At 47.9% G+C, this 25,966-nt stretch overlaps 1 protein-coding gene across 4 annotated transcripts in view; it reads right to left on the bottom strand.

The window, feature by feature from the left end:
* BMP3 (bone morphogenetic protein 3) overlaps positions 1 to 25,966 on the bottom strand; it is a 77,558-nt gene that overhangs the window by 22,292 nt on the left and 29,300 nt on the right. Inside the window, exon 1 of one of the 4 annotated variants that reach the window (XM_041459648.1) lies at positions 9,113 to 9,217. The exons of the other annotated variants lie outside the window; for them this stretch is intronic. Coding sequence (XP_041315582.1) covers positions 9,113 to 9,137 — 25 coding nt within the window. The 5' untranslated portion in view covers positions 9,138 to 9,217. Of the gene's footprint in view, positions 1 to 9,112; positions 9,218 to 25,966 lie in introns of those variants that run through there. 4 annotated transcript variants of the gene reach the window in all.

Here is a 25,966-nt window from a genome sequence, read left to right as displayed (position 1 = left end):
CTGTTCTTATCTCAGTCCTGAACAGCCATTGTCTGTTCACCCCTGAGATTTAAAAGCACAAAATCCAGATTTTTGCTTCCCACCTCAACTGTGTTGAGATGTCTGTGTCTCTCTGTGCTGACTGACCCCTGAACAAACCACCCAGACTCCTCACCAGTCACTCTGGCCCCTCCAATCCTCCGTTCCTGCTTGCGAGCTCTGCGAGGAACACGAGGGTTTGATAGAAGAGGCTTAGCAGTGATTTGATTTACAGAAAATGCTCTCAGAAAATTAAGAAAGCACATGAACTCCCCCATACCCTTTGCCTGGTCACCAGGAACCTGACTGTGCATGATGCTACACATAGCTGTTGATGGTTCCTACTTCCTAAGCCATGGCAAGAGGAGACTGCCCTAAGGATGCACTTGGGAAGGCTTTTCCCACAGGCTCCAGGCTGTATCTGCCACGTACACAGTACTCAAACAGTCTAATGGACACCTCAGACACCTATTTTTGAGCAAGGGTGGTTTGCCAGGCCATCTGCAGTGCTACTGTCCACGCAATGCCCACCCCAGAAAGGTAGGAAGAGTGAGAACGCTATTTTATTTGGAATGCCCCTCTGCAGCCAAAGCTGAACTGACTCACCCTAATGTTCACAACAGACTTTTTTCAGAGAGGTGCTGGTTACTGCACACCTCTGCTCCGTGTCCTGACCAGAGAACGCAGCAGGCTTCCCCAGCCTTGTCTCTTGCCAGACAACCCCTGCACTGTTTCAGTTCCAACAGCCAATGACTTACAGAGCAAAAATCTGATACTTTAAATACAAGCAAACTAATAGCAGAGCAAAATCTGTAAAAACATCCAGAAGCAATGCTGATTAGGGCAGGGCAGCTGAACAGAGATAGGCTGGCAAAAGGGAATTCTTTATCTCACACTACCACACTCAAAAAGCAAAAAGAACCAGTAGATAGAAGGGTTGTTGCATCCAGGAATCCACAGAGAAAACCCTAAGGGCAGAAAGCAGAGGTCACCATGCAGGTGAGGTATAAGAGGATCTGTTAGCTGCACACATGTTTGTTTTTACTCAACTGAAATCAAGTGATACTTCTTTTTTGAACATGGGAAAATGGAAACAATACCACATGGAACTCTTTCAAAAACATTTTTTATTTTAACAGCAGCAGATTTCTAGAGTGTAATGGTTTATCTGGCAAGCCTTTGTTATACTTGAGACACGTTTCCTTTTCCAATTTCACGTTTAATTCCTTCAAAACATGTGTTAGTCATTTTGCAGTTTTGTACCCTCGATGCTGTTGATGAGAAGAGCCAGAAGAACCTCCTGCAGTACTTCTGACCATCTTGAAACACAAATCTCCTCCTCATCCTCAGCACCTCCCTGTTTGGGACAACTGATTTATGCCTCTGCAGAGCCAGGTACGAGCCCAGAGGAAAAATAAGAGGAAAAACAGAGCAAGGGCACTGCAGGCTGTGGCCACAGGCAGGCACAAGGACAGCCAGGCACCCGAGAGGGAAACACAGCTTTAAAGCTCCACCCCTGAGGTTTCAGGAATTTCTGTGGCAAAAGGTGGAAGAACATTTGTTTGTGATGGGGTTGGAAAGGCACGAGTACACAGACCTTTTAGGCCTAATGACTGAAGCTATTTACCACTGGAATAAAGTGACTTATACTTACTGCAATTTTGAGCAAAATAGAGTACAAGAGTAGCATTGAGTTGGAAGGGAGCTATGACAATGACCACTCAACACTAAGGCTCCTTTCCCTGCTCCCTGCTTAGACCCTAGAGACATGCAGAAGTGAGGTTTCACCAAAAACTGCAGAGTTCTTGGAGTTTCAGTGGAGTCAATACTGTATATTTTCATTTAATTGTTTATGGTAAGCCCTATAAACATAAATCTCTCAATGGGGAAGAGGCTGAGGCAGCAGACAAAGTTCAAGACTGGCAAACTGTCATTTGGAACAGAGCCAGATCCTACCTTTTCCCACTATCTTTCACACTTCCATCTCCAGTGATACGGTTTTATGGTAGACAAATTCTGGCGGTCGCAAATGCTCTGACTATTCCAAACCATTTGTGGCTGCTGCTTCCTATAGACAAAAGCAGAGCACTTAGAAGGAGTTGCACTAAACAGGAGGGCATTTCTTCAGCAACATATGCCTGGGATCCTTGGAAAAGCCTAACATCAACCTGTCATACCCCAAACCAGATTAAAGAAAACCAGCAAACCACTGTGAATAACCAATTAATCCAGGCATTTACTGATCTCCTTAACCACATGGATTATTTGTACAGTTCTACTGCCTTTCAGCACACAGCCCCACCGGACCATGCCGCTAAGTGTGTTTTTCCACCCAGCGATCCTCAAAATCAAGCACAACTTGCACAGCCACAAAATCAAGTCCTGTGCTATCAGTCCAGAGACCTGCCAAGCACACGGCTCCTCCGTGCCCCATCCTTCTGCTGGCACAGGCAGTACCTGCCCTGCCTGGCCCCTAACACGGCCAGTCCGACCTGGGGCATGGCTCTGCTGCTGAGCAGCGCCACTGATGAAAGAAAAGCTGTTCATGGAGAGCAGCCTGCAAGGGAAGACCTCAGACCTGTGCTAATTCCCACACACCAGGTTCACAAAGTGATGCAGCAGGGGAGCTCTCCAGAGCTCAGAGCTTCGCTCTGGGCTGGCCAAAGGAGCAGGAGGGCTAACGCCGGTGATAAACGCCGGTGATAATCCTGGTGAGGGGGAAAAAAACTCTTTTTCAAGAGGTTTTTCCCAAGGGACCTCTTGGAGATTAAAAGGTATGGGGGTCAATTATCTTTGCAAAACTTTAAGCACTACACAAACCCCTCTATGCTTAGAGCAGAACATTCCTACTCGCAAAGGAAGCATTTCACTACAGACTTTTCTTTCAGCACCTCCTCAATGCAGCTTTGGGCACGTCCTACACACTAGATACCTTTGAATTTTACATGTCCCCACAGACTCTGCTGGGCTGGCACCTGTGAGATGGCAAACAAACTGGAGAGCACAGGAATTCCACGTGCTCTGAGACCAGCGCACAAGTGCTCAGGTGCGGTGCAGCTGGGGACAGGAAATACAGGCAAACACAAAGAGGCCAGCCTTGCTGGAGCCATCTCGGACACATCCTTTAACAGCACACCAGACCAAGGGTAGGTGACAGCAAAGCAGGGACAGACAATATCTAGAAGCCAATTACTAAACCGCAGAGGAAACTTTTCACACAGACAGCGTCTCAGGTGGGAGTTCAGGGGAACGAGTGCAATTGTCTGAAAGAGACAGGTGCAAAACACATTAAATATGTGTTCAATGAGGAGCAATTTCATTTTGCTGTGGCACGTTTGGCTTTCTTTGCCACCTGCAGCTCAGGTTACATCTGATCGAAACACCAGTGGGCAACAGCAGTCAGTGACAGGACCTCGCCTGGTATCTGTAACCCAGGTGCTCTGACTGTGCCCACTGCTCATGCAGGAACGACGTGCTGAGCTGCTCTTTTGGCTCCCCGGAGCTGAAGCAGCCCCAAGCACGGACAAAGGGCTTGGCACTGACCTTCTGCTCGGTCAGGGCTGAGTGAGGGAGGTGGCACACGGCACAAAAGCACCGTCCCTTCCCAGACAGTGACCCTGCAGCACGAGACACGGGGCCCCAGCGGAGCCTGCCAGGCTTCCCAGCTGCCTGGTGTGCTCCCAGGCAGATTCCAGAAACACGGGCACCGAGACGTGTCCACACACAATAACCCAACCCAGCTTTTTGAACTTGGGAAGCAACGTTTGTGGGAAAGAATGGCTGGCCAAGAAGCAGATGTTCTAGCTTTCAACTCTTCAGGGAAAGAAAAATACAAAAAAGAAAAATAACTATAAAAAAGGGTTACCCTTCTGTAAGAAGAAGAAGAACTGTTTGCTGTACATGTGAACCATGTGCTGCCGTTGCACAAAGCGTTCGACAGCTGCTCTCGGTGGAAGAAGCTCTGTGGACTGTGAATTTGCCTATCTATGTAAACAGGGTGTTGCCTCAGTTGGAAAACTATCTTCTGGCTGAGAACAGCTTGCTGGGAGACCGAGTTTAGATTGATTCTGTGAGCATGGAAATACAGGAGCCTTTCAAAAAGGAAGAATTTCCTCAGCCAGACAAGGAGTGGGCATCAGCAGGGAGAAGGCAGCCCCAGCCCTTGGGTGCAGCTAACGGGGACCAGGGAGACAGAGGGTCGTGAGCTCTCCAGGTCAATGAGAGGGAGCTGCTGCAGGCAATCTTCTGAGCACAGGGAAGAGACAGGAGGAGGAAAGAAGCAGAAGCATGAAGGCAGCATGTCAGGAGCACATTGTGGGGAGCAGAAAAGGAAATCAACAAAGAAAGGAGAAAAAAAAAAAAAGAACCAGTGGAGGACTCCCCACCCCTTATGAATTTAAATACAGGACTGGGAGAGAGGAGTTGCTTTGCAATCAGGGCTTATCAAAACCAGAGACCGGCAGATACCTCCTGGGACTTTTTTGGGAAGCAAGCTTTTCTTCACAACCACTGCAGAACTACAAGGCTTTTAGTGGACTGAGAAACACAAAACCAAAGCAAAACTCAGCACACGGAGAGAGACAGCCAAGGGCAGAGCAGCCCAGAACACCCTGCAGAGCTGCCATCTCAGGCAGCAGTCGCTCCCTCAAAGGCACAGAACCTCCTGAGCCACGTTCCCCACCGTGGAGCTGGCTGAGGACGCGGTTCCAGCGAGCCTTGCTGCGTGTCACAGCTGCCACACGGGAGGCAAAGGACACAACTGAGGGTTCGGCTGCTTGGGATGGCCCTTTGTGCCTGCTACACAAACCAAGCTCCTATGTGATTCTTCCAAATCCCTCTACCAAGTCCCAAGAACCATTTTTCCGTGGCACCCTGCCAAGAGGCAGAATGATGGATTTAGGGGGTGTGGGGCCATTGCAACTACGGGGTTTTTGGATTACCTTTTTCCTGCGAGCTCCAGGATGTGGGTCAGAGCACAGAGGTTAGTTACTGCAAGTGTAGCTGAACATACTCAATTCCCATAATGAGCATGGCCAGTTCCCAGTTCACACTGGTTGGAAACCACGGATTTGCCACTGGCCCGCAGGGCTGTAGGAAATGGCCATTCCCAAAGGAGCGGGGCCATTTGTTACTTGGCTACTTGATTCACTGAAAACACACACAGCTACTTATCCTGCTAACACATATGCGAGCGGAGCAGTTATTAGACAGGTAAACCACTAGACAAACCAGCAAAAGATTTTAGCCTGGAAAGTATGTGAGAAGAAATGCAGCCCTCTTTTTGCTAGAATGTCAACTTTCAGAAGTTCATAAATATTGCTTAAGGATGGGATTTCTTTCAGCTCACTGTTCTGTAGTGTCCCTGTCAGACAGGCATCCAAGTATCTCCCCCAGAAAACACCTGACTGACGAATCTGACAGTTTCAAGGCAAGAGAAAATAGAACAATAGGGGTATGCCTAAAGTCGGGGTTAGGGACTGCTCAGTGACAGCTCTGCAAAAATGGGTCAGGCAAAGAAAAATGCAGCGGAACCCAGGGCTGGGGCTCTGCTGCCAGGGGCCAGCCCTGCTCCTCTGCAGGTGCTACTGAAAGTCTGCTGCCTGTTTGCCTTGGCAGCCTCAGCCTGCCCGTGGCAGGGAGCAGCAGCGGGCAGGTGCGCGGCGTTCCCGCTGCACCGCGCGCTGCAGGAACGCGGCGGCCGCTGCCCGGCTCTGAGGCTTTGGCTTTCCACAAGTCCGTTTGCATAATCTGTTTTCCAGTGGGGGAAAAAATTACTGTCAAAACAGTAAAGGACTGATTTGCATATCTTTGAACTTTCAGGGAGCGCTTGCTTTTTTTGTTCTCGCTTTCAAAATGAGTCAAAAACGGGGGGGAAGTTACGTGAGGGGAACAGATGCTCCTGCTTGATCTGCTGGTTGAGCAGAGGGTCCCCAGCCTGGTCCTGCATGGGAGCACATCCTCCCCAGATCAGGGCTCTGCCTCACCAGACATGGAGTCCATCTCAGCCAGCAAATCTGTGAAGCCTCAGCGTTATTTTGGTCTCAACAGACACAACCTGTGCCCACCCCACTGCCTTGGCAAACGCGGCTATCTCAGCTCCAGCCATCGAGGCAAAACACAGAGTCAGAGGGCTCTGCTTGACGCTGCCACTCTTCAGCAACAGTGGCCAAAGTCATTGCCTTTGAGAGCCTCTAAGCCTGTCCTCTAATTCCCTAAGGAGACACATCCAGCCCACCCTGATACCAGAGGCCACGTGGGAACCAACAAAATCCTGAAACAGCAACAAGTTGTTCAGATTTTAGGAGCCTTCCTCTGGAACAGCAGGGACTGAAACCAGCACATCACCCCCTGGTCGCTGTGCTTGCACTATAACAACTTCAAGGCGGCGATCCTGCGGACACAAGTGTTTGCTTTTCCAAAGCCTCCCTCTCCCCGTGCTCCTCCCTGGCCTCTGGGGCAGCTGGAGAGCTGCCAGTGCCTGGCAGGTGCAGAGGGGCTGACTGGTGCTAGCAGCTACAGCCGCATCCTTCTCCAAGAGCAGCAGAGCAAGCTCCTTCCCAAATTTAGTCACAAGGCATAATTAGGCACAGTTTGCAAAATGCCTCTTTCTCCTTTTCTGATGGAGCCTAGGAGAGCAAGCAGGAATCAAACCACACAGCAGAAGACACTCTGACACAAAACCCAGGAGAGATGAACTCCAGGTATCATGACAGCTGCTAGCAGCTCCACGACCATTCGCCACTTGATCACACTCTCAAGTTATGAGACCTGAAGGATCGTGGCAAAAATCCATGCCAGACACAGCAGGCACTGACTGATGGCTTAAGGTTTATAGATACAGTTAAAAACCAGCTTGATTCAGCAAAGCTAAAACGTAACTAAAATCCATGGCCCTAGATAGACTCACAAAACATAAAAAGCAGCTGAGATCTCGACCAGAGTCCTCAAATTTCCACAAAAGGGGGAAAAACCCAAAATTAACTCAAAGGAGAAAGACTGGAAAGGAAATAAATCAAAGCAAAGCAGAAATGACTTGCTGTTAAGATATGAAAGTTTAGATACTTTTGATCATGTAACAGTGTACTAATTTCTCCTGTCACCAGGCACAGAAGCCAGTTAAGCGGTTGATTTGGAAATGCTAATTAAAAATATGATTTGACATGCATCCGCCTAACTGTGCACGCCCTGCTCAGGAGGTAAGACTTCTCCAAGGCCACACCTTGTCAATGCCACAGAGTTTTCCCTGCCCAGGGGACAGGTCAAGCCCGAGCCACACTGCTGCTCCTGTCCTGCACCTGCCACGCTTCCCTGCAGCCATACTGATTCTCCCAGAGGACAGCTGGGATTGCAATCCTCGCAGCCTGCCTCTTCCTCCTTTTTTTTTTTTTTTTTTGTTTAAAGAGTGACCTTTTAAAAACAACCCACCTGTCCACAGAACACTTTTTCCTGGTATTTGCCAAGGATATTTGAACAGATTTGACTGTAACGAATGTCATGCCTCCAACTGCTGAAATGAGCGAGTCGTTCCCAGACTTCCGTTCTTGGGTTTTTGTTTTTTTTTTTCCTTTCAAAAATGCTGTTTACTGAAACATCCGTAAAATTTGCTTGGCATGAGCCTCAGCTGTATTCCCTGTGTGTACTCAATGCTGGCACTGCTGGAAGAGACCATGGAGGAGTTCTCACTCCTGCAGATCGGGCCAGTTACAGTTTTGCTCCCCAATTCAGGGGAGGGGGATAGCCCAGGGAGCAGGAGTTCATGCTTCTGCATGGATGCAGAGCAGGGGTAGGCATGGAAAAGAAGTTTGCACACTCTTCAGGGCAGGGAGCTTTCATTAGCACCTCGTGGCAAGTTGCGGAAGCTGTTTGCAGATTTTCATTATAAAATGCCAAATTTAACACACACAGAAACAGCACACCGGGCATCCACCATATTTTGCCTGCCACTTCCCTTGGGCAAAGTGCCCCAAATCAACTCTGCCTTAAGGAAGGCACCTGCAAGCAAAGCAGCTTTTGGGGAAGTAATTTTTCTCTCTTAGCATTCCTGCTCCTAAGATTGTTAATTGTGTAAAACCTATAGTTATAAAATAGACTTCAGTTACTTTCAGCATCACTGCAATGCCTCTTTCTGTGTTGTGGCAGGAGAGAAATCCACCCATCAGTCCAATCAAGCACTGGGAGCGGGTCAGAAGTGAGAATCCCTCACAGAGGGCATAACTACAGTGCCAGTAATTAACAAAAAGACAGAAAACGGACTGGAAAAAGCAGCCTGCATGGACCGAACAGCCCAAAAGCTCTTGTGGAAAACAAACAAACAAACCAAAAGCCAAGGAAAAAACATCTCTGACTTTGGAAGCTGGCAGTCTGATCTCTTAATTGAACCTGCTGGAGTTGAAGCCTGTGGATGACCTTCACTGTATGGCACATGACACCCTGGTGTGTTAGACCTCCGGGGGTTTTGGAAAGAGGATTTTAATTACCTCAGGAACAACTCCCCTCACGGTGAAAGCAGCCCAGGCTGGATTTGCTTCACTGACCTGCCTCTCAGGGCCAGGTGGGTGCGAGTGCCACGCGTGGAACGCCCTGCCAACGAATCCAGCAGCGCAAAGCTGAGGCTGGAGATCCCTTCCCGTGTAATTACAGGGTGGTGCCGCTGTGCTGACGGCTTCGTGTGGAGCTCCAGCAGCCCGCAGCTAGCCAGAACAATCTGGCAGCAAACGTAGCTGGAAGGGGACAAAAAAGTGAAAAGCTTGCCCTAAATTGGACCAACCTGCCTATAAATAGGCATAGGGGCTTGTCAAGCATATCTCTGCCTGCTGATTTCTCACGCCAGTGGGATTTAGGACCAGGTGCCTACTTTCTATCAGAAAATAGCCTCACCAACACATGCTAAACATGTCTTGCTGCTCTCTGCCTTGCATCTGGAAGGTATGCATGTGGACTTACGAGGCGTAAGTCAGCGGTTAGTCCATCTGATTATAAATCACGTGACTTTGTACTATGACCACATTAAAACCCTGCCATCAATTAAAAAAGGGAAAACTAGAGCTACCCTACAATTTTGGTCAACTGAATCAAGCCTGTTCTGTGGACTCACACGCATTTGGTTCCAGATCTGTCATACAACGGAGATGCTCAACAGCCACATCCTCAATGACTTACACGTGCAGCTCATGGGGCTGACAGGCTGAAGCCTTTTGTTCCCTCAACAAAATGTTCTCCTGACAGGAAAAAAAGAGAGAAAAAATGAGTAGCAGCATCGCCTAGGGTGATGGAATGGTAGAGGGACTTCTGTCACGGCTGCAGCTTGGGCAGAGGTGCTCCTTCCTTCCCCAGCCCCGAGGGCTGACCCTCCCACCCTTCCTGCTGCTGGCACGGGAAAGGAGGGAGCGATGCAGAGCCGAAAGGAATCACACTGTGCTGCCCAGGGAAGGGAAGATGATCTTGCCAGGAAGCACATGCACAACCACTTGCCCTTGGCTGCACACTGCAGCTCAGCAGAGGCTGTGTCACCACCGGCACTGCCGGACTGCCCCACACTCCTCATGGCCCAGCGGCCTGAGCTGAAGCACTGTCCAGAAACCACTGTCCAGAAACCACTGTCACGGCTGCCTCACACTGCTCAGTGATTTGTGTCCTGGTGTCTCTCACCTATTTCCTGCCCCCAAAGCTCAGCACTCCACCACCCCAGAACATCCACCTCCAGGCAAGCCATGACCAAAACTGGCAGCGTGTGCTGTGCTGCCAACAGGTTTTACTGCAAGCATGGAAAGCCCAGTCCTCACTGGAAGGGACTGAGGAAGGACTCTCCAGAGGACCTAATTCTGAGCGCTTCTCCTTCACATCTCAGAGATTTCCTCTGAGGCTCCTCCAAAGTCACCACTAAGTCCAACATCAAAGCCAGGTACTGCTGTGCTGCTGCTTGGCTCCTTTGCCAGCACCGAGGAGACGCGGAGCATGCGGAGCCTTGCACGGATTAAACCCCAATGACACTGGGACAGAAAGCATTACCCAAAACTCCATTTATGGAACTGCTGCTGTTTCTTCACAGAGAGGACAGATGACTGGAGAGAGAAGAAGGAAGGAAAGGAGAAAAGGGAGACACTGCCCTATATCAGTCCTCTGCAGTCTTCCCCCAGGCGCCCAGCCTACCTCTACTGGCTATGAAGAGAGACTTAGGGGAAAACAGGCTTTCAAGCACACAAACAGAGCCCAACGTGTCTGTCTCTCCAGTCACACCAGAGCCTTCTGTTGGGATCCCCTCTGTGGTCAGTCCAACACATGCTGCTAGCTCAGACTCAGTCAGCAGCCATCCCACACATGGCCCCAGGGGCCCTGGATGTGCGGGCTCGGCAGCAGCCACCACTGCCCTCCCCTGACCTTGCCAGAGTGGGTTCACAGCTCTGGCCCTCTCTACCCTAACTCCCCCGCTTGCCCCTTTTGCTAAGCTGTGCCTCCCTTTTGCTGTCGATAGCTTTCCTTGGCATTTCCTGGCCATCCACTTCATCAAGAGTTCAGGAAATCAGATCCTGGCCCAAGAGTGATACTTGCATAGCACTGCTCCCATTTTCTTACTTCTTCAAGTTCATGAATTTCCAGGCTCTTCTCACTGCAGATGCCAAAGGAGATACCACCAAGTGGAATCAGAGTTTTGTGGAGAGGTCTGTGGTATTGGTGTTGCCCTGGCATCCACAGCACTGATTAGTGAAACTCTCAGGTTTCAAGCACAGCAGCCCTGGAAAGGACAGCTTGGAAACCTGACCTGGTGTGGGGCTCATCGATCAGCAGCTAAATCATGATTACAGACTTGTCCTGACCACGCTCCATCAGCATGCCTGATCCCTGTACTGTTTGTACAGATGAAAGAACTGCAGCCTGTATGAACTCCATAGGTTTGACACCTTCCTAAGCTGTCCTGTGCGGTCTGCCCCTCAGATGGAAAAAAGCATAAGTAGAGCAAAAACCCTCTTGAGAAAAGCATCTCTCTGCATTTCTAGTGAAATCCAACTGGTAACTCCACTCGGGTCTCCCTGCCAGCAGCACTCCCGAGCACACCCTGCTTGCTTGCATCCAGAAACCCTCAGTCACCCCGTTTGTCAGAAACACAGCTGGAAGTATAAGCCATGCATCTGAAAAGACAAGCAGACCAAAGATACCCTAAGCTGAAGTTTAAAAAGATAGCCAGGTTACTCAGAGATGTTTCCCAACATTCAAAAGCCCAGAGGAACACAGCTGAAACCACACAGGTTCCTTTGCACTGGTCACCTTCCCCTCAGCTACCTTGTACCACTTGTTCCTGAGGGGTAACTGTGACTTAGCTCTTATTTCTCATCTGAAATCACAAGTGCCAGCGAATCCTGAGCACATCCCAAACCTGGCTTGGTCGGGAAGAAGCTCCATTTCCTTGGGCACCACTCCTGACCATTAGGGAGTTTGCACAAGGCTGATGCTGACAGCTGGCTCAGAGCAGCCCAGCCGATGCCACTTGGCTGTCATGTGAGAGCCTCCTCACTTAAAAACTGCTCTAAGTTTTTATGTTAAGTCATCTCACTTTAAAACTGCTCTTGGGCCCCCCTTTCAGTCTGCTGAAAAGCCCATTTACGGCTGTACCTGGACAGGCATCCTCAGCTGTGCCACACACCAGGTGCACCCCATGGAGCAACAGCAGGAAACGCCTGCTGCCGCTGAATTACACACCGGGATGGTCTTGATGCTGTTCTCAGATAGCACCTGGCACCCTCTGAATAGATTTTCACATCAAAGAAGCCCTAATACAAACATGCTTTGTTTACAGTGCTCCTCAAAAATCGTTGTTCAACATCTTCTCAACATCTATAAATCACTGATCAAGCCAACTTCTACAACTCCTAACCCAGCCAGATGCCAAGTTCTGCTGTGAGTTAAATCACTCCCAAATCTCCGCAGTGCTCCAGCGGACGTACTGGTGAAGCCTGGCAAGAGCACTATGACAGCTTCCAAAGTATCTTGGTGAGGAACACGCCCAGCAGGTCCCTTCCTCGGAGTGCTGGAGAGCAGAACTACAGTAAACAGCCCTTCACCACTGAACTAGACCCTCACAATCTAGTGCACATGATTAAAAACGCTGACATTTAACTAAACAGTGTATTAATAAGAGAAAAACCATTGCAATGCAGCCAGGGTAGGAACACGTAACTTACTGAAAGCTCATTTCAGCCAGCTGAAACCAAACAGGTGACCTAGGCAGGCCACATTCTGTGCCTGTGTTTATACATTCATTATTTGGATACAAAGCAAAGCTTTAAACACAGCCCTTTCTTTCAAGTACTGGCTGGATGTTGCACATGCAAATCTGTCAAAGAAGCGAGTCCTAGGAATTCTCTGTGTGAAAGACTTGGAGATGTCAGTTACCGATCCCCTCACAAAAGGCATTTCTTTCGCAGAAGCCACAAACAACAACACACAACCACCAAAATTCCTCACGATCACGTCCCACTGGGCGGTGGGGTGCGTTCTCACATCAAAGACTGCACGCTCCTTGCTAACAAATGGACTCCACGCCCTGAGCCCCACTTGCAAACACAGCTCCCGACCATGAAACCAAGGACAGACACGACCAAACTGCTTATGCAAAAGGAGAAGCAGGTTCCTCAGTTCCTGCTAAACCATGTGGTAATCCTAATTAGCAGCATTTTCCAAGTAATTGTAGTCTTAGAATAATGATGTTAATAAAAACAACAAGTAAGAGGCCACCTGGGATAGTTCTGTCCTGTCTCGGTTGAAATTCCAGTAAACACTTCTGGAATTCATACTGGCAGACAGTTGGAAAAAAAAATAACAAATCTCAAATGTACTTCACAGTTCAGCTAAATCAAAGCAAATCTGATTCCCCTAAAGTCTGAGTCAATGTCAGTTGATGCAAATGAGCATTTGTTGAACAAGTGAATCCCTAAATGCATTCAGCCTCGGAGCCAGAATCACACAGGGTGTAACTTGTTAATTTGCCTCTGCGGGCATCAAGAAAATATTTTCTGCTTTTTTTTTTAAGAACAACATGGGTTATTAAATCTCCCAGAAAAATTTCTCTATTCAACAATGACAGCTTCTATACAGGATGTAATTCATTTTGATTTTCCTTACCCAGATGCATGCCACCATTAGGCAGAAGCTCTGGCACCAAAGGCACTCAGGGAAAGACTGTGACACATTACAGTGAAAACCACATCTGCCAATCCCAGTTTCATTGTCAGGAACACCTCTTCCTCCTTTCGAGCTGCAGTCCTCCACTGCCTCTACCTGTTGTTTTGGCAGCCCCCAAAAGAAAGGGGATTTTTGGGTACCTCAGTAAACAGGTTTTCCTTGAACCCATGCCTAGGGAAGCTTTTTCTTTTCAATATTCCCTCAAGCCTGTCGAATAAGCCAATGCTCCAAAAAGCCCAGTACAAACTGCCATCTCCACAGGATGAAGAGAACTCCTGAGTTCCTTCTTGGCCCTTCTCTACCTTTCTGTCTGTTCTTTGGGATTTTTAAGGGTCAAAACGCCTCTCCAGCAGAGCCATCGAACACCATTTGCGCCAGTGTACACAAGGTCCTTGAATATTCCTTGTCCTTGGACTCACCTGATACTGCCCCTAGGATTACCACCAGGGTGGTGCCAGGGACCCACATGGCAACAGCTATGGAAGACAGGAAGGGGTTAGGGATGGATTTTAGTCACTGTTCTAACCACCTCACCTGCCACTGACCTACAGAACACAACCACAACAGTGAAGCACTGTGCCCAAGCTTTAAAATCCAAAATATCTGAAATGTCTCTCCTCCAATGAACATTTCTGGAGACTTCTCCCATGTGCCAAATAAAAGTTCAGTTCCACCCTTTCCTGCTTCAGCAAAAGCCCCTGAAAGCAGCTGAGAAGCCCAGCAGAGATGAGAACACACCTTTGCCCCAGCCCAATGCTTTGCCCCAGTCCCGGACTCTGCTGGCGACACAACTGCTACAGATCCTGGGTTCACTCATTTTAAGGAATTCAAAACGTTTTTGTGAGGGTCTTGACAACCTTCCAGTAAAAAGCAGCTGTCAAAATGTATCATACAATATCCTAGCAGACCTCCTCCACACTGCTGCTATAATTAGGTTGGGGTTTTTATTTTGGCTTTAAAGCAGCTTGCAGAGAATACAATTTTGAGTTTGAACAAATGAAATGTTCAGAGTATATCAGGTCCATAATTACATTCCAATTTGAGAAGAATGTGTTCTGTTTAAAAGGAAGCAAGCAGTGTAGTTGGTGGTAATTTAATTTACCTTCCAAAGCGTCTGAAACTTCTGAGATTTCCGAAAGCCAAACCCTCAGAGTAACTGCAGTTCACCAAGAACACAGAAAGCGGGAAGCTCCCAAGTGGACACTGTCCCTTTCAGTGTGATACTTTACAGGAGAAGCTCGGGAGCTTTTACCCTCCAGTCCTCTTGTGACCCTTCCTTGGCTTCACTGACTCTGAGAACCGGAGTCCCCACCTCAAGGGCCGTGACCAGTTACAGACGATGTGACACAGCTCCTGCCAGGGTCTGGCTGGCAGCGGTGCTCGTGTGACACACAACACCAATAAATGAGGCTTCGCTGCCTCGGCAGACGCTCCGTGTCAACCCGCCTATGCAAAGCAGGCAGCAGGTAACAAGGAGCCTGGCTCCAAAAACACACAGAGGCACATTTCTGCCTGTTCTGGGTAAGTATGTAAACCAGAAGGCTGCTTACATTCAGGAGCTGCCTGGACAAAGAGAGGGAAAATAGAGCCATAGTAAGTTGCTGAGTCCCCTCTGTCTCCCCGGATGCTCTATCCTATCATTCCAGCAAAACCAGTGATGGCCAATAGCAAAGAATTTAATCCCTGAATATCATCTCCCAGCTCTCCTAACTGGGCAAGAATCTGAACACAGAAAGAAAAAGCAGCAGTCAGTGAACTCAAGAAGGCCAGAACGAAGTGACCAGCACTGCTTAATTTTTCCCTGCCTAATTTGTTCCAACAAGTTGTCTGAAACATTGAGCAACTCTGAAAATATACACAGGAATGTTCCCCAACCAGGAACACAAACATCTTGAAGCAGTCCATGGCCACTCTGAACCTCAACCTGATCCTACCTAAAACATCAGCACTAAGGTTCTAGGGTTTTATTTCTATGCTGACAACTTGCCCTCTAATTATATTTCCTTCATATTTAACAAGGTAATCTTCTCCCCCATTTCTTCAGCTTACTTTTCATTTGGCATTAAAAAAAAAAAAAACTTGTTTTTATTCATGCTTCACTTCCTCTGAACTATTCCTACCCTTTCACGAGGCTGAACAGAAAATCAGCAACAGATCAAGCAAAAGCATGTCCAGCACCTTCTCCTTGGGAGCGAGTGTGAACCCTTCCTAAGCCGAGAGCTCCAGTAGCCCCCTTCCTTTACTGCCCAACAGCACCCACTGGGAATGCAGTCCCATTTACCACAGCTCTGCCGGGAAGTAACGTGCCCTTGATCTTTACTTGGATTTATCACACACTTAGTCACTGCCCTCTGTCAATAGCACTCCACAGCCTCAACACTTCTATTCAGAACTCTGATACAGTTTTCAGTCAGGTGGCTTCCCAAGTAACAGGAAAGTCCTCAACAGCAAGGATATGCAGGAACCTTTATGCCTTGCTCCAGGAGGTGAACATACAACAGCAGTGTAATAAGACATTTTAGTAGGATAAGGAGTGCTCAGGTGAGGCAGCGATACCAGCATCCCTACCAAAGCCTGACACATCTCTGATGCGCCGTCTCAGCTTGTAGCAGCTCAAGGCTGTGGCATCACAAGCTGCCTGGAGGCACAAGGATGACTGTGGACACATGCAGCTACAGGCATTTCCTCACCACTGCCTGAAAGCAGCCGACAGCACCGGGGTCTTATCCCCCCTGGCAAACTGCACACCCTCTGAAGAGCCAGAACATTCCCTACCTCGTTTCCAGGGAGGGAGAACACATGCCCCTAGGCCACACCTTGCCCTGGACCAAGCCTGACTTAAATACTGCCAATGCCTGCACTTACTGCATGAGCACAGGACATGAAAGCCATCTCCTCTGGAAGAGATGAACGAGCAGCTGCTGGAAGATGACAAAAGAAACGAGTTTTGTGTCTCAGAGCAGATGGAGAGAAGTGCTGCAGCAGAGCCCTTCTGTAACCCTCCTGGTGCTGAGCGAGAGCTCAGATTGTGAGCACACATCAGAAGCATTACACACATGGTCTGTCTAGGGCACAGGTTTATTCCTAACCCATTCCTTGCTCAGCTTCCCCAGCCTGAATGGATTCAGGATGGAGTGCTGTCACCCACAGCCCAGTCTTTCCCCACACACATTGTGTCATTCTGTTTACAGCAGCAGCAGTGATGAAGATGATGCAGTATAAAATAGAGCTGTTAATATCTGCAATTAGTTAAAGCTTTAACCTTTGAAAACATTAAAAAAATGAACTAAAATTATGCCCTTAAAAACATTAGAACAAGATGGCCCCAAGCCATTAGGTACATCACATGCTATGAACCAGGTGCGAGATCAAACCCTTCTCCATCTCTCAAACCGAGATGTATGCCATTTCTCTATCCCAGCACGCTGCCAGGATTAGCTGCCTGGCAAAGCTTCTCCAGAAATCAATCTGATCTCACCAGGCCCAGCTCTGAGATTCAGAACACCTAAACAAAACTGGGGACAAGGAGGGATTCAGGCCACAGCCCTCAGGGGGATGAGCAAGAGTGGATCTGGAAGGACTCACAAACACTTCCACTACTTCAAACCTAGACGGCAAACGCCATTTTGCAACGTGGCTTGGCAAACTTTGGGCACCAGCATTTCAGGCAGGTTGGGTTTTTATCAGAGCCGTTCGCATGGCACTGACCCAAAGCAGTGCCTGAGTCTGGGGCCACTGTCCTGGCAGATTCTCTCATTAAATGGCTGTGATTTTCACAAGAACAAGCTGTCCAGTAACCTCCCTCATTTTTGAACACATCAGTTTTCTTCTCACTGAATTCTGTATGGCAGCATCTCCCCATCCACTGGGATGGCAGAGGCACAGCAAGTACAGGGGAATGTGGCAGCAGCATCTTTTAGGACAATAACACTGACAGGATGAGGAACAGCCCCGGCTGTTTCACCCTGAAACCAACTCTAATTCTGCCTATCTTGACAGAAATCAACTATGACAGGCAGGGACTGGCAAGAAGTAAAAGGCATAATGCAGCTTTTCAGGGATTTCCTTTCTGTATTAAAGGATTTAATGCTTCCTATTTGCCATCCATGCTCAAAGACAGCATCCTTAGCCCTCACAGGATGAATGTTTTCCCTTCTCCAAAGTCAAGCTTTTCTTGATGTTTTGAAACACATCCCAAGCTGTCCCTGTAACAACAAACCAATTTCCTTGCACTGACCACAGGAAGAGACGGACAACTGAGGCAAGATAGTTCAACTGTCCTAATTGTAAACAGGATTCCCTTGTATTCTCATTTATACCAGACAGCTCCCACTATATACCCGCTATAAAAACACCCTCTAAGTACAATGACCACCCAGAAGCGAAGGACTGGATTCCAAGAGGTTGTGGGGAGAGATGCAGCTCAGTAACACACGTGTTCTTATTTATGTAATTCTTTAGCAAAATTACATTGAGCTTTAAAAACATAAAATTAAACATTGATGTCAACAGAATGCAAATGACTAGAACATCTGTGTTGGAAAAAATGCATTCATGGTAGTCAGAGCAGCGGACTGGCTACAATTACAGCAGTAAGATTTAAACAGAAAGGAGATTTTTTAAATTTTTTTGCACCCAAAGTAGAAGGTGCTCTGTGATGTGCTACAGAAGCAAAAGGTTCTGCTTCTATATGAACCAATGCTGCAGAATAGCTCTGTCTGACCTTATTACTCTGATGCCCAAAGCACACTAAGGAGAGCAACTTCCTCTGCTCTGAGAGGCAACAGTTGCTCCCTGATGTTTGCAGCACAGGGCTGCACAGAGCAGACTCAAACAACACAAAGGTTTCTGGAGTCTCACGGATGCAACTGACAAGCACTGCCCAGCCCATCCAGGGAGAAAAGCAGGTCTGCACCAACACCTCCTAAACAGAAATTGCTAGAAATGTACAGAAATGCACCAGCCCAGGCGCAGTGCATTCAGATTCCCACCTGAGAAAGTCACCTTCATCACCTGGCCATGACAGAAATCCAAACCTGGAATCTGCCCTTAGATACTAACAGAGGAACCCAGCTGTCCTGTGGCAAGAGAGAGGAATCGGACATCAAGATCATATTTTCATTTCCAATTTGGTCCAGTACACTTTCTAATTGCATAAAATAAGAAAACACCCAAGGTTTTGTCTGTCAATCATTTTGTCAAGGAAGAACAGGAAAACTCCTGCATCTGTATTCCATCCTCCTTGAACTCTCTGCAGCTCTCTGGAAATGAGCCATCCAAGGTACCTTAGTTTACCCCCTCCTCAGAGAAGCCAAGAACTTCTTAATCATGAACATCTTTATTGACAACATCACTCTGGTGAAAACTCAACCAAGGCAGAGACAGGTTATTAATGTCTCATTTTACAGACGAACAGCAGAGAATACAGCCCGGATTAATATCCTCATCTTTTTACGCAGCCCATTGTTACCCGACCTGAATCACCAGAGAGGGAGCTCAGCACTTTTCCGAGCTGGAAAAGCAGAGAGAATGAGCCAACAGCTGGGCTGGTGCATCCACAAGGAATACATGAGTTCCACTCACGTGTTACTTGGTGAAAGCCCACATCCTCTTGTCACTACTACCCAGAGTTATGGCGATGGAGTCACCAATGCTGAAGGGGATCAGCAATCTCCTGAACTCCAGATGACTGGAAGTAAGCGTCAGTCACTGTTCAGGTGTTTACCTATAATCTACTGTCCCAAAGCAGCTCCCTGTGTGGCAGGGCTCACCAAACATGACAGCAGCACCATGGCATTGGGCTGGCTGGTGCGCACACGCTGCTGCCTCCCGACACACGGAGCAGGGAACAGCTCAGTGCTTCTAATCCCACGTTCAGGCAACGTTCCCATTGACGTCAAACATAAATATTGGAGAGTTCAGCTGTGTAAGCCTCTGAAGCGGGGAAAACAAGTATATTTTCAGTACTTAAATGCTTGGCATGCCCTTAAAGAGAGTTCAGATGAAGAAAGGTCCTTCCACAGAAGAACCTGGTGCTGTCCCCACCTTCCTGCTGAGCCATGCTCCTCCCTACACTGCGGCACCAGAGCATCAGGCCGAGGCACTGGCCGCACCGTCCTTCCACAGCCAAAGAACACAGCACCATTTTAAGCCAGGGAAAAAGCACTGTATGCCAGCAGTGCCTGCACCTCGGCCACCTCCCAGGCTCTGCACACATGTGGACATGCCTGTAACAGCAGCCAGCTAGAGGAAAATCCTTCCAGGCCCCCTAAGAGCAGGCAGCATGGACTGCCAACGGGCTACAACTCTAAAGGCTCACTTGAAGTTTTTCCCTTCTGCTCACTGCTACATTCAGGGGCTGAAATCAGCACCAGGGGCGAGCTCCTCTGGGACAGGAGGGATCGGGCTGCTGGGAGGATGAACAGGACAGCAGCGTGGCTCAGCTCGCATCTCTGGTGCGATGCAAGAACGGTAGGATGGGACACGGTAGTTGCAGCCAGGGCAGTTTATATTTATTAGCACAGAAGTGTAAAAATATTTGGTGGTAAAATGAACCCAGCGGATGTTTTTGCTGGCAGGAGCCTGGGAGTGACAACTGCACCACGCATTGTGAAAGAGCAACAGCTGAGCATGTGCTGGGGCTGCTTTCACACTGCCAGCGAGGCATCCCATGCTCTGGGATTAATCGGATTAGAGTGGCTTTCCACTTCCCACCCAGATCAATTGGCATTTTAAGTAATTCACTTATCACCCTGGAGAGTGAAAGGCTGAAGTAGCTTCAGTGCTACGCCTTCTGCAGAAGTTTAAGAGCCTTCTCCTCTCCCCGAGCCCTTGCCTCCAGCTCCTTTCTTTCCTGTTTCCTATGTTTTCACTCCTTCAACTTCTTGTGCAAAATGATCGATTAATAAGATGCAAAACAAAACACGCTTGAGAGATTTCCACCCCATTCCTCCCACACAGATAAAGCAAAGAAAATATTTTAAACTTCATTCTATTTGAAATCAGAGGGAACATGCCCCATGAAAACAATTTCCAGCATAACTTGAAGTCCATTTCAAGAGCAGCATGAAAAGCTGCTCTTGAAACTCCATTCCAGGAGCCCTGTCCAAGAAGCTGCCTTCCTGGAGAGGTATTATTCTGCCACTGCAGGGGTGCTCTTTATACAGCTGGAAATTCATGGCCAGCAAAGGCTTTGATCTGCCCTTTTACTTTTTGTAAGAACTATGTGATGACTTTCAATAATTTCCTTTCTTTGGAACTCCCTGGCTCCACACTACAGTTCAGTACTACATTGTCAGCATCTGAGAGGGCACAGCTGTACCAGGGAGATCACTGATGGATCGATATTCCTATTCACAGATGGATATTCCTATTCCAGACAACTTCTCAGAGCTGGCAAAACAGACACTGGGCAAAACATGACGGAGGTCACCAACAACAGGTCACTAACAGATTTTCAGGTCAATAACAGGTTACCACAGATTTTCTTTTGAAAAGAAGGAAAGTGTAAGAATGACACAAAGTCTTCCTTTTTCTACCCCTCTTGTATAGTAGGGTGAGAAAATGCAAGAGTAAGTAAGGGAAAAAGTGGCATTAAAGGGGTCATGCCAGTAAGTGGAGTGCCTGGTACCAAAGCCTTCATTGAGAAAACAAACACATTCTGAGTATTTTAAAGCACAAACTTTCTACCTCAGGTCTCTAAAACTCGTCAAGTCAGCAAGGCACCAACAATGAGAATGGTCATCACAGAATATCACAAATACCGAGAATAGCAGATACAGAATGTAACAAAACCAGGCCAAGGGCACATCAGCCATCTTGCTGGGATGCCATGAAATTGTTTTCTCAAAGAAACCATAGTCTCAAAGCCTTGTCCTGCAGAAGTTGATGCTAACTAGAGCAATGCTGTGCACGTACATTTGAAAAGGTGATAGCACAGCTGAGGTCTGCCTGCATTCTCAAACCAAATCCCTGTGCAAACCTGCCAGGTGCAGCCAGAGCTCAGCCTCCGAGACAGGCTGTGCTCCTTTGGTCACCCTGCCAGCAAAAGTAATACCCTCACTCAAAACAACGAGGCTCGTGGGAAGGTTATTGTCAAGGTCAGGGCTTTCCTTTGTGGGACAAAACAACCACCTGCTTGCTGTCCTGTGACGGAATCACACGCTATCTCCTGCTGCCCCACGCCCAGGGAGGAAGGACCCGACAATTCACACGGAACTCCACAGCCTGCAGCTAAGTAAATATTTCACCGGCTCACCCCGCAGCTCTATCACTGATACAAAATAGTCTTTGTTGTACCATCAAAAGCCATCTACCTAGAGATCAGTCAGCCATAAAACAGATGCTGCGAGCCATTCCCTATCCTTGCACCTTATCCACCGGCCAGAAATGCCTGAGGTTTTCACAGCACATGGTCTGACACTTCCACGGCCTCACCAGGCACTGCTGCCTCCTGAGCTGTTCTCCTGAGCTGCTTTGAATTTAATTGGGACATCCCTGAGAGCCAAGGAAGCCAAGCTTTATGCTGTGCCCTGCATGAGATCACAAGGCTGGTGGAAAAGCAATAGCTCTTCCTTACACCCCCCGGACACTTCACCCACATGGAGCGGGATCCCTGTTTTGGGAATTGTTTCCACCATCAGAATTTCATGAGGATAGAGCTTTCAGTAAAAGCAAATTCTCTAAAAAGAAAAGCTCTGGCAAACTCTGCCCAAAAAAACAAAAAAAAGAAAGATATAAAGAAAGAAGCTCTGGAAAACTGGAAAAGAAACTCTCCCAGAAACGCTTTACAATGATTTTGAGATGCAGTATCTAAAACAAACATCCATATCAAGCCATAAACTTTGTGGGACTCAAAGTCCTTCTTAGTTCTCATTACAGCAGCAAATCAGTTGCTACAACGCAGCTAAGAAGGCAGTAAAACTTTTCCTCCAAGCACCTTCTTGTTTACTGTGGCAGGATTTAACACACTAATTGACCGTACCAAACTTACACAGACAATAAAAACTAGATAAAAAAGTGTCTGCTTTGTCACCTTTCCAACAGAAGGCTTGTGCCCTATCTGTGCCCCTGGTGACAGGGGACACAGGGATGCTCAGACATGGCAGACTTCACCTAGGCAGAGCTGGGGGTCTGCAGAAACAGGCAATTGGCTTTTCCTGTCCTGCCAGGACACCTCTCCTTCCCACCTTCCCTTCTGACACCTTTACACTCCATGTATTCCCCCACAAGGATGTCAACCTTAAAAAGTGCAAACAGAAGTCAACAAAAACTGTCATGAAAGAGACAAAGACCTCCCTTATAAAGAATTAAAGCAGAGCTACACAGATAAAGTCACTCCTGACAACTGCAGTGCTAAATCCTTTTAGAACGTCCACGAAACATGCCAGGGACCAAGTGCAAGCAGCTCAGCTCTGGATGCTGCAGGGAACTGGCAAACCCACTGAACTGCCAGCAGAATGCCAGGAATTTGAGGGGAAGAACTGTTATGGATAAATGGCAGGAGCCACCCTGCACCTCTCAAGGGTGGATGGAATGGTGCAGCCAGGGTGCCTCCACTGAGGAACGAGCCCTCTGAGTGCCTACGTCAGTTTTCCAAAGCAGCACTAAGATTCGTAAGGAAAAACACTGAAATCCAATCCTTGCCTTCAAGTCTTCTGCCTTTTTCTGGCCCTTTTCCAACCAGAGGAGCCTCCTTCCCAACTTCCTGCCCCATGTGTCTGCACACCATGCACAGACTCCGACAGGCCTACACCGGGCACACCTGGAAAGTCAAGGTGGCTTGAGTGAGGAGTGGACAAGGAAGAAACTCCCTGTGGATGCTCTTCACTATAAATACAGGAACATGCTTGCAAATGGAAGATTTAAATTGTAGTAATGAAGGTAAATCAGTCAGATGTTATCAGCTGCGCTGGCACACACTTCACCCAGAAGGATCCTGGCTCATGTACAAAAATATGGTAGACAGCACTTTAAAAAAAGGAAAGAAAAAACCCACGGAACAGAAATTCTACATGGAAAACACAAAAGCTTATTCCTAGTTGTGTCTTTGGAATCACCAGGCACACAAACCTAAAAACCCAGCATAACAACCTGCCACTGTTTCCTAACTATGGATCCAGGGCTGATGCTTTTATCCCAGCAGCTGCAGAAAGAACAGGAGGATGACACAAGCACAGGAATGGAGCGGGCATCTGGAAAAGCCAGCAAGGAACGTTTGCATTCAAACCAAAACAACATTTAGACAAAAAAATGCCCTGAGCCTAAAGGCCTTTGACCTTAGAATGGGACACAGGTTACTCAGCTGGGATGACTGGAGTCTGAGAGCCATTTTTCATGAGCCACTGTCATGTAAGTCTGATTCCTACATCTCTATGCCCTGGGACATATCAGAGTGCCAGGGAACATTCAGTTTACATTTCCTTTTCTTTATTTACATTTCCTTTTCTCTTGATTACTTTTTTAAGAATTTGTATTTGTCATGTTCATTTAACCAGCTGCCTCAACTGCATGTCACTGTGTGACACAGCTTTGAACATACCTAAGAGCAATGAACAGTAACCAGAGTTTACTTATTAAATCCAGGGTGAAAATAAAACACTGATTTCCATTAGGAAAGCAATTCAAGTACTTTCCACACCTATAAAAACAGGTGCATGTCTTCAAAGACCAAACAGCCCCAGGAAAAGGCTGGCAGATGGTAAAGTAAAAATTAGAACAAACTAAGGTACAGAGAGAAATAAATTTTTGGGCCCATTTCATGGGAGCTGGTCTTTGCCACTTGGATCACTCCTGCCACTGATGTGGGGTGGGTAAAGCTTTTGGGTTTCCAGGCACTTCCCAACTTGTAGCTGTGGTTGATATTCCTTCTCTGTGATGACTAGGTTTTGAAAGCAGGACTGCTTTTTCTGTATTCTCAAGCAAAGCAGGCTCTGTACCATTAGTTTGCTTTACAGAAAAGAAAAAAATGCAAAAAAAAAAAAAAAAAAAACCCAAACAAACTGAAAACAAAACAAAAAACCAAACACTCTGCCAAAAAACAAACAAAATAACTAACTTAAATGCTGAGAGTAAAGATCCAGAGATGGTGAGAGGGGAAGGAGCCCCCAAAAACATAAGGAATAGTTCCTGACTCCTGAACAACCACACAACCTTGAATGGAAAGGAAAGGTGGAGGAATGCTCTAAAAATCACAGCTAAAGGGACAATGTGCAGCACATCTTACAAATGAAAAGCATGGCAAGAGATTGCCTTAACCACGGGCTCCCAAGCATGTACTTCAGGCCCTGCAATACTCTTGAGGAGCTTCCAAGGAAGCACAGACAAAGAGCAGGTTATCAAACACAGCCAGGTCACCTTGACTGACCCCTAAAGAAAGTTCTTTTCACCTCCACAGGGAATATGGTGTCATCACCACGAAGCTAAAACCAGAGGCGACAGACAGCAGCGGTGAGCAATACCTCCAGTGGGCTCAGTTGTCAGCAGAAATGCAGAGATCTCTCTTAAGAGGTTAACGTACATTTGTGTGTGGGGCTCTTTTAGCAGCCAGTGTTGAAACCAAGCTGCTCATGAACAGGCAACCATGCATGCTTCCTTGTCCTGGACTGTGGAACCAGGTCATGGAGGCAGCTTTCAAGGATGCCCTGCCTACGAAATAAAGTTTAAAACTTGTGTCCTAATCTCGGCTGATCAGCACATCTTCAAAACATCTGCAAGTCTTGGTGCAGTGCCCAGAAATCATAATTACTCCTGAGGAGGAGAAATGCAGATTTATTGAGACAGGGCAATACCTGGATAATTAGGAATCTTAGGCAAGACATGCCATTGCTAACAGCAGTTCAAAACTTGGTGAGAGTCAGCACTGCGGAATGGTGAACTCCAGACATCTTTTTAATGATGTTTTTGGTTACACTCCATTTGAAAGAACCAGCTGTCAACACCGATCATTTCCTTTTGTATAATTCATAAAGCGGTTAATTTCAGAAGCAAAAGTATTACGGGCTTGAGTAATTGCCTGCTGAAGCACACAGTAGGTGCTCCATCTCCACATCTGGCATCTGGGAGCAGGCGCTTGTCGCGCTCCGAGTGCCATGCGCGGGAATGTGCTCCCAGCGCGGGAGCAGGAGCCCCACGGCCAGCACGGGGCATGCGGATCTGCCCGGGCAGCCAGCGGAGCACACCGCAGGTCGTGCCAGGCTGGGGAGAACCCGAAGGGGGTTCTGCTGGCCCTGCCCCATCCGTGCCACCCTGCTCTGCCAGGGCATCCCTCAGCCCGGGCTCTCCCAGCTCAGCGCCCTTACACTCTCGGGAACTGCCAGGATCTCCATGCCCTCGTCCGTGCTGAGGACACCAGGGGCCAGCAGGATGCCCGTGTGCCGTGCCCCCCACGTGCTGTGGGGGCTGTCACCACACCGAGCCCTCAGCAACTATTTTATAATGGGCGCTCATGAAACGCTTCCCCTCAGGGCCAACCCTGTGCAAGTCCTGAGCCATCTGAAAATCAAACTGGGCCTACTGCATTGATCACCAGTGACAGAAACAAAGCAACCAGTTAGGCTCTGCACAACCCTTCTGAAGGGATACTGGGATTGACAAGTGGGATTTTGCTCACACTTCAGCTACAGATCCAAGATAGGGAACATTTTTCTAACCATTTTCTCACAGAATGCCTTTGGAGCATTATAAATACACACTATTTATAATTTACTATAGTAAGTTTGCCATGGAAACTTACTAAGGATGGAACCCCCAGGTTTCCTCCTCTATACAGGTC

This window comes from Pyrgilauda ruficollis, unplaced genomic scaffold (assembly GCF_017590135.1).
Source record: "Pyrgilauda ruficollis isolate IOZ18807 unplaced genomic scaffold, ASM1759013v1 scaffold139, whole genome shotgun sequence".
Lineage (NCBI taxonomy): Eukaryota > Metazoa > Chordata > Aves > Passeriformes > Passeridae > Pyrgilauda > Pyrgilauda ruficollis.
Note: the sequence above shows the minus strand (reverse complement) of the source record. Positions and strands in the feature narration are given on the sequence as shown.